At 43.6% G+C, this 14,086-nt stretch overlaps 1 protein-coding gene across 17 annotated transcripts in view; it reads left to right on the forward strand.

Annotated features, from left to right (window-relative positions):
* Nucleotides 1-17: 17 nt before the first annotated feature.
* Nucleotides 18-14,086, forward strand: part of dctn1b (dynactin 1b) — a 71,764-nt gene continuing 57,695 nt past the window's right edge. For 14 of the 17 annotated variants that reach the window (XM_048995639.1, XM_048995640.1, XM_048995645.1 and 11 more), the window contains exon 1: nt 5,314-5,729. In XM_048995639.1, the coding sequence (XP_048851596.1) occupies nt 5,697-5,729 (33 nt within the window). In that variant the 5' untranslated portion in view covers nt 5,314-5,696. Of the gene's footprint in view, nt 157-5,313; nt 5,730-14,086 lie in introns of those variants that run through there. The other 3 variants (XM_048995642.1, XM_048995654.1, XM_048995651.1) reach the window with 2 other exon arrangements.

Here is a 14,086-nt window from a genome sequence, read left to right on the forward strand (position 1 = left end):
CTTGTAGAAGTTACGATCTGAAGATGCCAGGTGCCCTTAAATCATGGGAGGCACTGTGATTTTCCGAGGAAATACTGAGGCGTTATTCCTGCACTGAACAGGAAGCTGCATCACAAATCCGGGGAGTCTACAGCTCCAGCTCAGCCTTCGTAGTTGGTAAGTTTTATCTGTTATATAACGAAATAAAACAAGCATAATAAAGGCATTTGGCCGAGTGGCAGAGAAAAGCGAAGATCGGTTTTGAACATACAGTAATTAGAAGTGAAAACGCCGGCTGGCTGGGAGGAGCCGCGCCTGGGAAGGGAGGCCCGCAGGAGAGGGGATGCTGGCCGGATGAGATTCAATAAAAAATACGGGGAATGCAGCCTGTTTGTATGCTCACTTGGACCCGGCGGTCCCTCGCCTGACAAACAGCAATGCACGCAAAAGTGATTTCTAAAAAAAGACATGCAATATCTGTAATCACAAGCAATAATCGCTACTGTGTTCTTGCGGTGGGAAGCTACAAATATCAAACTGCAACAACAACAGTAGTAGTAGTAGTAGCAGCGGTACTAGTAGTAGTAATCTTTCCTCATCATAATAATCACCATCATCATAATGTTGAGTCCAATGTACTGTCAGCTCGGATTGCCTGTGTTTAGGGACAGTTTGCCGTTCGCTCAATGAACAGTATAAACCTGCAAGTATAATAGATAAAGCTGGGGATGGCGAAACCCAAAGCAAGGCAGCGACTTATTTCGTGTAGGCGTGTGTTTGGTTTTAAATGTATTTATTGCTGCAGTTTGCTGGGTCGTCGCTGTTGAAATTCCCGAACAGTAACAGAGATCCGAGAGTTGGCCATGTGGGAATGTAGCTAGCAGGCTAAAAGCATGTCATTTTTGATACTCGGTTTGGGGATATATGTGCGTTCAAACCACGAATATGCACAAAGGGAAAGCTTTCTTTCTGTAATACTTTTAAAATCATCCTGATATAGACACAGTAACCCCACGTATAGAAGGTAAGCTCGCTCACTAACCATTGCTAGAGGAAGTCTGTCATCTAGAAAGGAATCAGTTTCAGTGCCTTCAGCCGGTATCCACAGTACCGCTAGGGGGCGCTGATCAAACTGCAGACGGATTGATTGTTTATTAATTAATGCCCTGATTATTCTACGTTAGATTACCTTACCTGAAAAAGGCAGTATTTCTTTTTAGAAAAACAGCATGTTATCGACTTATAAAGGAAAAGATATATTCCTTTGGTAAGCCATTCAGTATAATGTATGGATACATTCTGATTGTGCTTTATCTAGGTATTGCAATCTACATTTAGGATTCTTAGCAGTGATCATTTCCTATTGCTGACTGTCTGTAAAGTGTACAATGAAATATACTTTGTATAAGCAGCATTGTTTATATCGAACACTGGTGATATAATTTGTTCTATTAAGTGTATTAAGTGTTTTTGATAGTTTAATAATTACCGGTCATATTTGTAACCCTGCCAAAAAACATCACAGCATACCACAAGATATATATTTTTAAATTACTGTCTAGTTAATAATTTTGTTTTACTGTTATCCATTTGGATACAATCAGACCAGAACCCACTGAATGATGTGAGCAATGGCTTTCTCCAATCGTACAGTAGATGAGGATGGAATAGTGTCTTTTCTCTTACGTTCAGATTTCATTCGGTCGTGAGAATGCTCATTTGGATGTTGATTAGGTGTTTATTGAAAGGGAGCAAGCCATTTAAGGTCTGGGTATTAGGGCAATGGTTCCTTTGAATGAGAGGCCAGCTCTGCAAGGGCCTACCGAGTTTCATTGTGCAGAATAGACCGAGCTTGTGAAGTAAACCTTGTGAATCACTTAAAGTAGGTGTGACGTGCTAGTGTGTTTTATAGTGCCAGAGAGAAGTGATTTCAGCGCTGACCACCTCTGAATGCTAAACAGCTGCCTAAATATGCTGTCTGCACACAAACTCTACAAAATCTTATCTTGTTTTGCGAGATAAAAAAAAAAATAAAAAATTAGCTTCTGTACTCCACAAACAGTCAAAATATAATTTTGATTAATAAGGTTATTAAATTAAATCATTTAATATAATAAACAATATTTTGCTCCTTTATCGTTACCATAAAGAAGAATCTTTTATTTCAGTTTCCAATATTTCTGTGCAGATTCTTGCACTGAGACTGGAAGCTGATTTTAGCTTCATCAGTCACAGATCTCTGGGCTGCCACAAACTGCCACGGCACCTCATTCAGAACTGAAGAGAAAGCTGACAGTCAGCGGCTATTTTTCTCATAGCCAGCTAAACAGCTTCTTTGGATTGAAAAAAAACTGCATGGTTATTTCAGTGTTTGTTTATATACGGCTTGTGGCTTTTAAATGCCCGTGCCCAGTAAGGTTTAATATACAGCTGATCCTGTCATGCTGTCCTGTAATGTTTAATTTTATAGCCCTTATTGCTGTGTTAGGTAGAAGTTAATAATATTGTCATATTTCATGCACTCAGCGGCGTGTCTAAAAGCGAAACCGTTTATCTTCAATTGTATTTTGTCTGTAAACAAGGAGCAGTTATTTGTCGCACCTTCACAGGTGAGGTGGGGTAACGTGGGGTGAGACGATGTGGGGTGATGTGGGGTGAGGTATCACACTAACCTTTCATCTGACCTGCTGTCCTTCTAACGACGGTTGTTGCTGCAGCGACGTCCCCATTCCTGTCCGTCGCTGCTGACCGCAATAATCAGTTTTTCGTCGCACTGTCATCCTCTCGTTTACACCCCCCCCCCCCATTTTGGCTGGTGGATTGCGGTTCTCTTGGTCGCAGCTTATGATCCCCTCTGACCATGATGATGTCCGCTAAGGCTCACTGCCTTGTTCCTTCCTGTGGTGACTTCGTCTGTGTGATCCTGATGCCAACCCTCAGTCCCGCCTCCCCTAAACTCCCTACTGTGTAGCTTCCTTTGCGGAGCCCCGTGGCGCTGAGGTGCAGACACTCAGAGAGAGGCATCTACTGCAGACACCTGCCTCCCCCGCCAGATCCAATGAGATGGTATGTTCCAAAAACACAGCAAAATGTGTCTCCGTTCAGCTGTGTCGCATAAATACCAGCTCTGAATGACTTTTAGCACCAGACATTTTTGTCTCCCTCGTGCTGACAGCAGTAACCACTGCAAACAAGATGATTCTTGTGTAAAACAGGGGTCGACATTTTAAACATAAGTGTAATGCATATTCAGTGTATTAAGCTTGTACTCCCGATATGACAGTTATGAATCAGCATTATGACCCTCGCATGAACGTCATTATATTTGGCATGGAAGCTAATGGTAGTTTCCATGCCTGGTTTCCAGGTGCAAAACCTACTCATCTGTGCAAATGAATTTTTTGCATGGTTTTAGCCGTAGATTATTTTCTTTGTAATTTAAAAATATGTGTAAAAAAGGGAAGCAGTGAAAATCAGGTATGTGGTTAACAGATGCTTGAAATGGTTTCCATTCTTAAGACCAAGACACACTTTGAAGGACTTGAAGGCCAATATATATGCAGTGTATTAACTTCACTGGCAGTGATTTTTCCTGATTGTGGAATGGCTTCCATTTATTAGTTACTGCCAACTGTCAGGGGTCGTCCAGTGCATTTTCTCCTGAATGCTGTCCCAACTGGGCCCTTCCTCTGCAACATATTCCACCAGAAAACCAGAAAAAGACACCTGACGTTTTCCGCCGGACAGGAGGCTAATCCTCTTTCAAGCCCAGGCCTGCTTACGATATGACAGTGTGTATTATTAGTGTAATTTAGCTTGGGACTTGGCTTGTTCTGTCAATATCAGTGCCATATCAAATGAAAATAGCGAACCTTCCATCAGTCAAAAAAAAAAACATTTAAACAGGGGGAATTTGTTTTGGTTTAAAACACGTAAAACAGAAGTAGCTTTATCCGGTGCTTAATTTGTAAACTTTGAGGTGCCGGAGCTTATGAAGAGCACAGAGACTCACTGCGACCACAGTGATATGAGGTGGTAGAGCACACTGGCTGTGATTGATGTCTGACACACGACATAAATGTGCTCTTTATTACTTAAACACGTAACACTGTGATATTTTCTATCGACCTGTTAGTTACATCAGACTGTAAAAAAGACGGACTCTGTTAAATGAGTTGAATGCCAGAGAAGGTAACCTTATCTATTTTAGTCGCTGAAAATGGTATATTGGGTGGTTTTTCTCTTTCAACTCAAAAGTCAGACGAGTGAAACATTAAATTATGCAGACGTATTTCACAACGTCATACAACACAACCGATTTGTAAATGTATATTTCTTTAGCTCATGTTGGATTTATTGCAAAGTCTAACTCAAATTTCATTTTACGTGTGATTATATTGGCTGTAGCATTTGGCGTGCCTGAGCGCAGATGTCTCTGACCTAGACGTCCCCAGCTGAGCTCCGACTCGAAGCACCGGCTTTATTCAAAGCCAGGAACGACTTCTGATTGTGTCTGCCTCTCTAGTACGGATGCTCTTCTCTGTGGCTATTGTCATAAGCCATTGAACAGCCTCAAGGAATAGTAAACCTACATTAATGCAGCGGGGCAGCTGTAGAGAACTGTCACGCTGTATTTTTAATACATGTTTCTGGTATCTGGACCAGCTTCAGGGTCATGGTGCCTAATAACCATTTTGATTATTTCTGAGTAGCCTCTGTTAGCCAGTATGTGGGGTAGAATCGTGCACAGCTGTGCTAGATCTTCAGTGCCGGTCAGCAGAGACTGCAGAGGTCGTCTCTGGGTATTGGGTGATTAAGCAGCATTGGCCTGTTTCTCAGTCATCCACATGCCTGTGTTTGTCCAGGGCAGTTGTTTATCTTACCCAGCAGCACTGGGCAGCTGTTATGTAGGAATATCGTCAATAGTGCTATGCTCATGTCGTCAGGTAGGGCTGCACAGGCCCCGCTAACTCTCGCCTGCTCGTGCCATGTGCTTTATGCTAAATGTGGGCCAGACCATTGTCTCTTCAGCTCAGGACACACAGAAACCCGAGAACTGTCTCTTAGGTCACACATCAGCACGACGCAAGGGTGAAATGTGCCTGTTATTTTTCTATAAACCTGCACGCTTGGACGAATTTATGCATAAATAGTACCCCTTGGAATCGAGATTTCAGAGGGTGGGGATGTCAGTACAGGCACAAAGCCTGCAATGCATTGTCTGGTGCATGCAGGAAATGCTGAATATCTGAATTGCATTGGACTGGCTGTTAAAGAGGTGGGCAGTAGGACCCAGAGGAGTGCTGTCCTGCAGCCCGGCCGCCTGCCTCTCAGCCTTTCTGCAGCAGGCAGTGCCGGCAGTAGCGCAGAAGCCGTCCCTCAGCAGATGCTGCAGCGTTAGCTCCCACATTCTTTTATTTCTGCACCACCTTAGCCGGCCTTGGAAGCCCCCTGTCCGTCTCATGCCGGGCCGGGGGGTGCGCCACCCGCGGTAAACAGGGGCAGGCAAGTTGGCGAGCCCGAAATGCTGGAGTGAGGATTGTACCACTCGCGGCGTGATTGGGAATTACACAGACGGCATCGCCGATTCCTCCCTCCCTGCCCCTCCGACGAACTGTCATCCCACCCCCACCTCTCCCAGTTTCTGCTTTATAAGAAGGAGGAAGTAAAGGAAAGCCATCGTGGAGTGTGGAGTCTTAGTAACGACACGGGGCAGCATGTCACAGACCAAGAGGCACACGTACAGCCGGGTGAGTCGCCTAAATGATTTAAAGAGATATCGGCTTCAGAGTCTCTAGGTATTCTCAGGTACTTAATGAGGGGCACTCGTGTCAGATTTTGTGTTGGATTCACAATAGTTTGTCTTTACAAACTATGCTGGGTTGGGCACTTTGGGAATCGATGGCCTCAGATGTTAATGGTGACCGGCACGCAAACGGGGCTGCGTGGAGATGCGTCATTATATTGCCGGCTCTGTCTGCGTGTATCGTTCTGATGTCACGCAGCTGAACTTGGGCCACGCTTTCAGAGGATGTGAGGGCATGGCGCGTAGTCTGTGAGCTTTGTGATGTTACTCTGTAGTGTGATGTCTTAGGCCAAAAGGTGGTAGGTGTGGAGAGCATCTTTAGAAGGCGGGATTTGTTTGCGATAGAATGTTTTGGGCTGGAGCATCAGCATAAAGGCTGCGATGTCAAAGCCAGGGATGATGAAGATCTTGAAGATTTTGGCTGCTGGGACAGTTTGTCCAGCTGGTCGTTATGGATCCAGAGAGAAGGCGGTTCTGCTGATTGGAGGAGTCGGGCTCATCATGTCTGTATGGCATTATGATCCGCAAGCCATCCTCTGCTCGGTGCTCCATGTGCTGGACGACGAGCAGAGAGGATATGAGTGAAATGCTGATGTCGGCACTTTCTTCAAGAAGCTTTATTCCAGCTTCACTGTTAGGTTTCTCTCTCGCTTGTACCTGGCTTTTTATATATGTATCCCGCAGAAATACAGATAGTTATAATGTTTCTGTCTATTTACTTGGTAGAATTGCTCCTACATTATCTCCACGTTTTTGACTCCTTTTCCCCACTGATGCCATTGTTATAATGTTTCTTTTGAAGCCATATGGTGAATAGAGTTTCCAGATTGAACAATGGACTGTATTATTCAGATTCTATTATCGAAACTGAAATCGTCAGTGTGAGGTCCCCCTCAGCTCTACTGTTTCTGTTCTTAGCTTTCCATGAATTAATAGAGAGTCCAGAAGACTGTGTTGTTTTACTAAATACTAGCACTGATCCACACATTGGTGATTATATTGCTTTCAGAAATTAGGGGTTTCCATACAACGCGTACATGGAAGACTTCTGTGCCAGTATCATTGATGAATTCCATATTAGTGTTACACTTGGGATTTGAGCTCTCATTTGCCATCTTCATCCAGCTTTTTACACCATGGTTTAGTATACAGTAAAATCTGATATATGGGCTTTTCCCATTCATGTGATGAAATTCACTGTGGCCCTGTTTACACTTGGGTTTTAAGATGCATCTTGGGAGGTCAGATCACTAGTGAACAGTCGAGACGCGTCACTGTTATTGTGATGTCCTTGTCAGGGATGCATCAACGAATACTGGTGTTTACACTGCAAACATATTTGATCAATTGTGTCCTAGACCACCTCGACAAGTGGTTTTAGTCATTGTATCACAGCCTTTTAGTGGTGGTTTATGCTTGTATTTAGTGCTACCAACTTGTGAACCAGTCGTCCAAGATGCATTTTACAACCAGGTTTTCCTGTGATGCTTTTAGTTGATGACAAGTTACACTTCCCATAATTTGATGACAAGCTCAGTCATGGCGATTGGACCTTATGCTACATTATTGCCACCGAGTCATCTGTGCACAATAAGAAAGTTAGACAGCAAGATGTGAAAACTCTGTGCTTGTCTAGAAAGCACACTGCAAAACATTAGTGAAAAATAATGAAATAATGGCAAACGACTAATTTGGGTGTGTAACCATAATGCTTTGCAGCGTTTTGCAGTATTATGTGACTTGGGTCTAGCTAGTTTGTCGAGCTTAACCTGCAGTCATGTGGCAGAGGACATGAGTAAGTACAAGTGATACGCTGAGACAGTTCGCATTCCACAAAAACGGTAACCGTTTCATTTCTCTCCTACTTCGAGAAGAATGCTGAAAATACCGGTTTGGTGGGTATGACGTCAAAAACGTCACTTTATAACCCCTTGTTTTTTCGTGATTGTAGTTCCATGTCTGCATGAAAAGGTTCTCCCTTAACCTAATACATGTAAGTCTAAGTATTTCTCGGCTGTTCTTCAGAATCTGCATACATTGTACTTTATGCTGTAGTTTGCAAAAAATAGACACTGTTAATATCTGGTCTGCAAGGTGTCCCCAGGAAGGTGACCATGAAACTATGCCAAGGCAACCTAAATACTGAACTATGATTAGTTGATCTTAGATGAAAATCTGTTCTATCCTTTGTTTATTGCTCATTATATCTATGATATATTACTTACTGTCTTGCCATCCAGGGGTTTCCCCTGCTTTGTACCCTGTGCTCCCTATAACAGGCTGCATGATCTTTTGTGTCCCAGAGCAGGATGAGTGATTAAGGCAATGAATGGCTGGATGGATGGATGGATGAATGGATGGATGGATATTTCTTTGCCATTTTTGCTAGGCAAATTCTGTGGCGCTGTGTTTAGGCAACAGAAGTGCTCACTTGTATTTTTAAGGAATCGATAAGTTGTAGCTGCTGGTGATATTTTCAGCCCACGTAGCTATTTTTAGGACAATTTCTTTTTGTATTTTTTTTTTTTGTAACACAACAGGACATCAGCACACTCGACAATGAGGATAATTGGGGGGGGGGGGGATACCTGTATGTGTGTATCTAAATATACATATACCTAAAAATAAAAAAGTCTTTTAGGAGGGGGCACGTCAGGGAGGCTGTGACAATACAATATACAACGTTATACACTGGGATGGACATAACTAGTATGCAAGTACGCATTCACCTTTAAAAATGATACCTGCGACAATCGATTGTGGTAGCAGTGTAAATGCATACTTCTTTTATGTGCATTTGCGCTGCTATGAAAGCAAAATATAATGCATTTTAATGTTTATATGCTAACTACTTCATTTGCGGTATACAGGTTAAAATAAAAGGTATTGTCTTGTTATATCAGCGCAAATGCACACAAGTATGCCTTTGTGCTTTTATAAACAATTGATTGCCACACGTACAGTATTGGTCTTCGAGGTGAATGCGTACTTGCATACCAGTTATGTCCATCCCTGGTTATACAACAGTAGACTATGGACTATGAGAAACTGCAAATTTGCTGGCAGTTAGTGTAGACCTGTATACTGCTGCTGTCACTATGCAATCATGTTATAACGAGATTGTGGGGATGGAATGAATTAAGATTTGAAAACTGTCCTTCTGGACATTTTTCTCCACCATGTGTCAGTTCCTCCCTATGATTAAAGCTATAGAAAAAGCTTTGACAGTATCAAAGAATGTGATGCTTGCTACATTTTCCGTCTTTGCATTGTTACTTCAGTGACAAGTGGGATATTTAACAAGGCAGTGGGTTAAGAAATTCATGGGGGGAATTTCATTAAATAATTCATGATAATTTTAAGTTGCCTTAAATCATTTCCCTGTCATCACTTGCTGTCAGCTTATAAATACCAAGACCGTATCAACTCTGCATATCCTTTATTGGAGGGGAATTAATAATAGTATGCTCTGCAATGGGAATAGCATTTCAGACAGTCTCATGTGCTGGAATAATTTGAGGAATTCAAACAAATTCACAGGCATGCTAATGTAACTTCTAGAGCTGATGTATTTGTCGTGATCCCCCCCCCCCACACTGTCCCCCAAATAAACTCCATCCATCCATCCATCCATCCATCCTTCGCTGCTTGCCCAGGGTCGGGTTGTGGGGGCAGCAGTCTCAGCAGGGATGCCCAGACCTCCCTCTCCCCAGCCACCTTCTACAGCTCCCCCGGGGGAATACCAAGGCATCCCCATGCCAGTCAAGAGATATAATTTCTCCAGCGTGTCCTTTGTCTACCCCGGGGCCTCCTCCTGGTTGGACATGCCCAAACACCTCCCTAGGGAGCCATCCAGGAGGCACCCTAGACCAATGCCCGAACCATCTCAACTGGCTCCTTTCGATGAGGAGGAGTAGCAGCCCCACTTTGAGCTCCGCCCGAATGTCTGAGCTCCTCATCCTCTCTGTAAGGTTGGTTCATACTTCTCCGCATACTAGCGGATGTCTGCGGGAACGTTTACGACTTGTTTGACGTCACTGTGCTGCACTCCAAATTTGTGTCCACGTAGTGGTGCATGCGCACCTCTGGACACACTGCATATGATCGGTTGACTAATGTCCACTTTAAATACCAACATGGATGCTTCTGATGCGCGTTGGGGTAGTTTGCAAACCCTACAGAGTGTTTACAAGGTAATAAAATCGTTACATACATGTAGATGTGTGTGTGTGAGAGTACAGCTTGTCTCGAATTGAAAATCTCACGCCAGCTGACCAAAATTGGCAACCCTGTGAGCTGGCTATCTGAATTTGTAAAGCATAGAGATGGACAAAAATCTCACTGCTGTGGTACGTGCTTCTAAGAATATCAGAATAGTAATTTATATTCCTAATAAAAAAATAAATACAACACGTTATGCACATGTGTAAAGTACTTGGCTTGACTGGAGAGCTATGAACGTTTCCCTGTCCACATATGCAGTGTGGATACGTGAGTGTTGCGTTTTTGCAAGGCGAGAAATATGAACCACCCGTAAGTCTGAGCCCAGGCACCCTGAGGAGGAAGCTTGTTTCAGTCACTTGTGTCCGCAATCTCATTCTTTCGGTCACTACCCAAGGCTCATGGCCATAGGTTAGGGCAGGAAGGTAGATCGACTGGTAAATCAGCTCGGCTTTGTCTTTACCACAACAGAACGGTGCAGCATGCACAATTTTTCTGACGCTGCACCGATCCGTCTGTCGATCTTCCTCTCCCTTTTTCCCTCACTTGTGAACAAGACCCCGAGATACTTAAACTCCTCCGCTTGAGGCAGCACCTCATCCCCCAGGAGAGGGCAAGTCACCTTTTTCCAGTCAAGAATCACGGCCTCAGACTTGGAGGTGCTGATCCTCAACTCGGCCGCCTCACTCAGCTGCAAACCTCCCCAGTGCATGCTGCAGGTCACAGCCCAATGACGCCAACAGGACATAATCATCTGCAAAAGGCAAAGATGCGATCCTGAGGCAGAATCGGCTACGCCTAAAGATTCTGTCCATAAAAGTTATGAACAGAATTGATGACAAAGGGCAGCTCTGGTCAAGTCCAACACCCACCAGGAACGAGTCTAACTTACTGCTGGCAATGCAACCAAGCCCTTACTCCTTTTGTACAGGGATCTGTTGGCTCGCAACAATGGACCCCACATCCCATACTCATGAAGCATCCCCCACAGGACCCCCTCAGGGACATGATCATATGCCTTTTCCAAATCTACAAAACACATGTATACTGGTTGGGCAAATTCCCATGAACCCTCCAGTATCCTTGTGAGGGTGAAGAGATGGTCTAGTGCTCCATGACCAGGATGGAATCTGTATTGTTCCTCCTGGATGTGAGGTTTGACCAACGGATGGACCCTCCTCTCCAGCACCCTGTCATAGACCTTCCCAGGGAGGCTGAGGAGTGTGATCCCCCTAAAGTTGGAACACATCCGCCGGGTCCCTTTCTTAAAGATTGGGACCTCCACCCCAGCCTGCCAATCCAAAGGCACTGTACCCAATGTCCACACAAGGTTGAAGAGGCATGTCAGCCAAGACCCACAACATCAAGAGCTTTCAGGAACTCAGGGCAAATCTCATCCACCCCCGGAGTCCTACCACTGAGTAGTTGATTGATCACTTCAGTGACCTCGGCCATCAGAGTCCTCCTCTGCGTCTTCCAGCTCTACTTCCTACGAGGAAGGCGCATCAGTAGGATTTAAGAGAATCTCAAAATATTCCTGTGACTGTTAAATTAAATAAAATATGGCATTTGTTTTAATTTTTGCGGTCATATGATGTGTACAGGCATATATTTTTTTTGATATTTCTAAAGGTTGCAATTTCTAAACAGGTCTGCCCCCCACCCCCCAATCCCCCAACACGGCTCTGTTTTTTTCCCATGACCCCCCCCCCCCCCCCCCAGCAATTCCTTCAAAGCTCTGTTGCATGATAATACGTCTTGGATAAACTAAAAATAAAACAGAAAACCATGATTCATTAAGCAAATTATCTTTTTTAAATGAGCATATAGGTATAAATATTTATAAGTGTAACTGTACTATATAAATGTAAATATATAAGTATATTTGCATTTATCTAGTGTTGTCTAGTAAGGAAATATTTGCCTGTGTTTCTGCATAGCACATTGCAATGTGAACACTGGAAGAACTATTTAGAAAGCTTAGTGTAATAGCTCACTCACTCTGTCTGTCTCTCAGTGTCTTTCTGTCGGTCTGTTTGTTCATTCCTCCATTCATTTTTTTTCTTTTTTCATTCATTTGTTTGCTTAGTGTTTGCAGGGCACCTGATTTATCTTGCAAAGTAGTGCTCTTCCTTTGTATCAGGCAAATTAGTCACTGCATCACCACGCCCCATTCAGCTTTATTACATAGTACCGGTCAAACGTCTGGGCACACCTACTGAAAAACATTTGTTTTTCAACAAGATAACGGCACTAAGCACACCTTGGGGCTGTGTTATAAGTATTATCTGGGAATTATAGAAAGAGATGGGGTGCCGTGACATGACATGACCCCCACAATCCCCCAATCTAAACCCTGTAAACCTGGTTTGGGATGAGCTGGATGGAAAGTAAGAGCAAGTTAGCCAACGTGTGTCCGGAACTTGTGAAAACTCATTAAGGACTAATGAAGAAGCATTCCAGGTGGCTGCATCTGGAAGCTGGTAGGAAGAACGCCAAGAGTCCGCAATGCTGTCATGGAGGCAAAAAGGGGGGCCGTTTTTAAGAGTGTTAACTTAGAGAAACTTGCAGTGTCTTGGTCGTTTTGGTATTTCATGTGCCTTGAGGCCTTTTACTATAAGATGAAAAACGGGTAAAATACAGACACCCTGTTTGCGAATGAGATACGTTCCGAACGGCCGTTTGTAACTTAAAATGTTCGTAAGTTGTTATTCAACATAATTTTAAGAGTATATGCAAGTACAAAGAACTAGTATGCTGGGAGTACGCAGGCGGAACTGGTGCTCAGAAAAAAAAAAAAATTATGGTGTGGACAGGAAACGGGAGCCCAATGAACACAATTTGGACTTTCAGTCCTCTTCATTCGTATGTCTGGAAGTTCGTAAGTTGAAAGTTCTTAAGTAGAGGAGCGTCTGTAAAGACAAACCCACGTAAAAGAAGGCGTGTCCAGACTTTTGATTGGTAAATAGTTTTGAATGGTATTGTATATCCAGACAAAACATTTTATAAAACCTTATCACTAACAGTTTATTGGGAATGACTTAGACTTCTGACTATGTAATCTAGGATTTAATACCCACAGATACTATACATAATGTATTTTGATATGATATAAATTACTTTCTGTAATACATATTCAGTACGGTGACCATAAAGCCTATCCCAATAACAGAGGGCACGAGGCATGGACCCCCTAGAGGGCATGCGCAGTAATATTTAGAAAATCCTGTTGGCTTGATGTACAGGTCCTGCAAAGCTTAGTTTAGCTAAGTTTAGCTAAGGACAACAGGGTTATCAATAACACTGCAGTAACAATGAGCAAATATGCAATGTTAGCTAATGCACGGAAGATATTAATATACCTGGTCAATACAGATTACACTTAAGGTCTGATTCAACAAATCCATGGACGTTACAGACAAACGGTAAAGAAACAAACGCACGCTGACGTACTAAAGGTTGTATAGAGAGCCCAGTCTGCCTAGCGGCTTGTATTGGGATTGTGGGAGGGGAGCGGAGTATCTGGTGGTTGGTGTTTGCTCAGGCCAGCCTGGAGACATGAATCCACCCCGCAGTGCTATCGACAGCCACTGCACCGGCCGCCACAGCATTTATTCACTGAATTTCAGTAATTGCATGCAGCCGCTTTACAGGATGGCGTGAGGCGGCGCCGGGCCTGTTAGGCGATGACTCACTCCTATTTTATCTTGCTTCCACTAACCCTAGACCACCCCTGCATCCGACTGTAACCTTTCTGTGACCTGCGTTACTCAGTCGCTGAAAAAGCCGTCTTGCTTTTTCTGCTCCGCGCCATATTGCAATACTAATTCCGTCTCTTGTAATGAAATAAAGTCCACGATTGCTTGCCATCGCGTCACGCGGTCACGTTCGCTACTCCACCCACCGGGATACTTATGAATGGGTTGCCTTCACACTTGTTTTTTTTTCTTTTTTCTTTCCTATTAGTTTTTTTCTCTGTGTTAATACCTAGAAAACAAGCAGAATGGAGTAAGAGTATGTGAGACATTCTCAAGGTGGAGGGCGGGGGCTGGAAGGGATGGGAGCACGGTACAGAGATTT

The sequence above is a fragment of the Brienomyrus brachyistius genome, chromosome 25 (genome assembly GCF_023856365.1).
Source record: "Brienomyrus brachyistius isolate T26 chromosome 25, BBRACH_0.4, whole genome shotgun sequence".
Classification (NCBI taxonomy): domain Eukaryota; kingdom Metazoa; phylum Chordata; class Actinopteri; order Osteoglossiformes; family Mormyridae; genus Brienomyrus; species Brienomyrus brachyistius.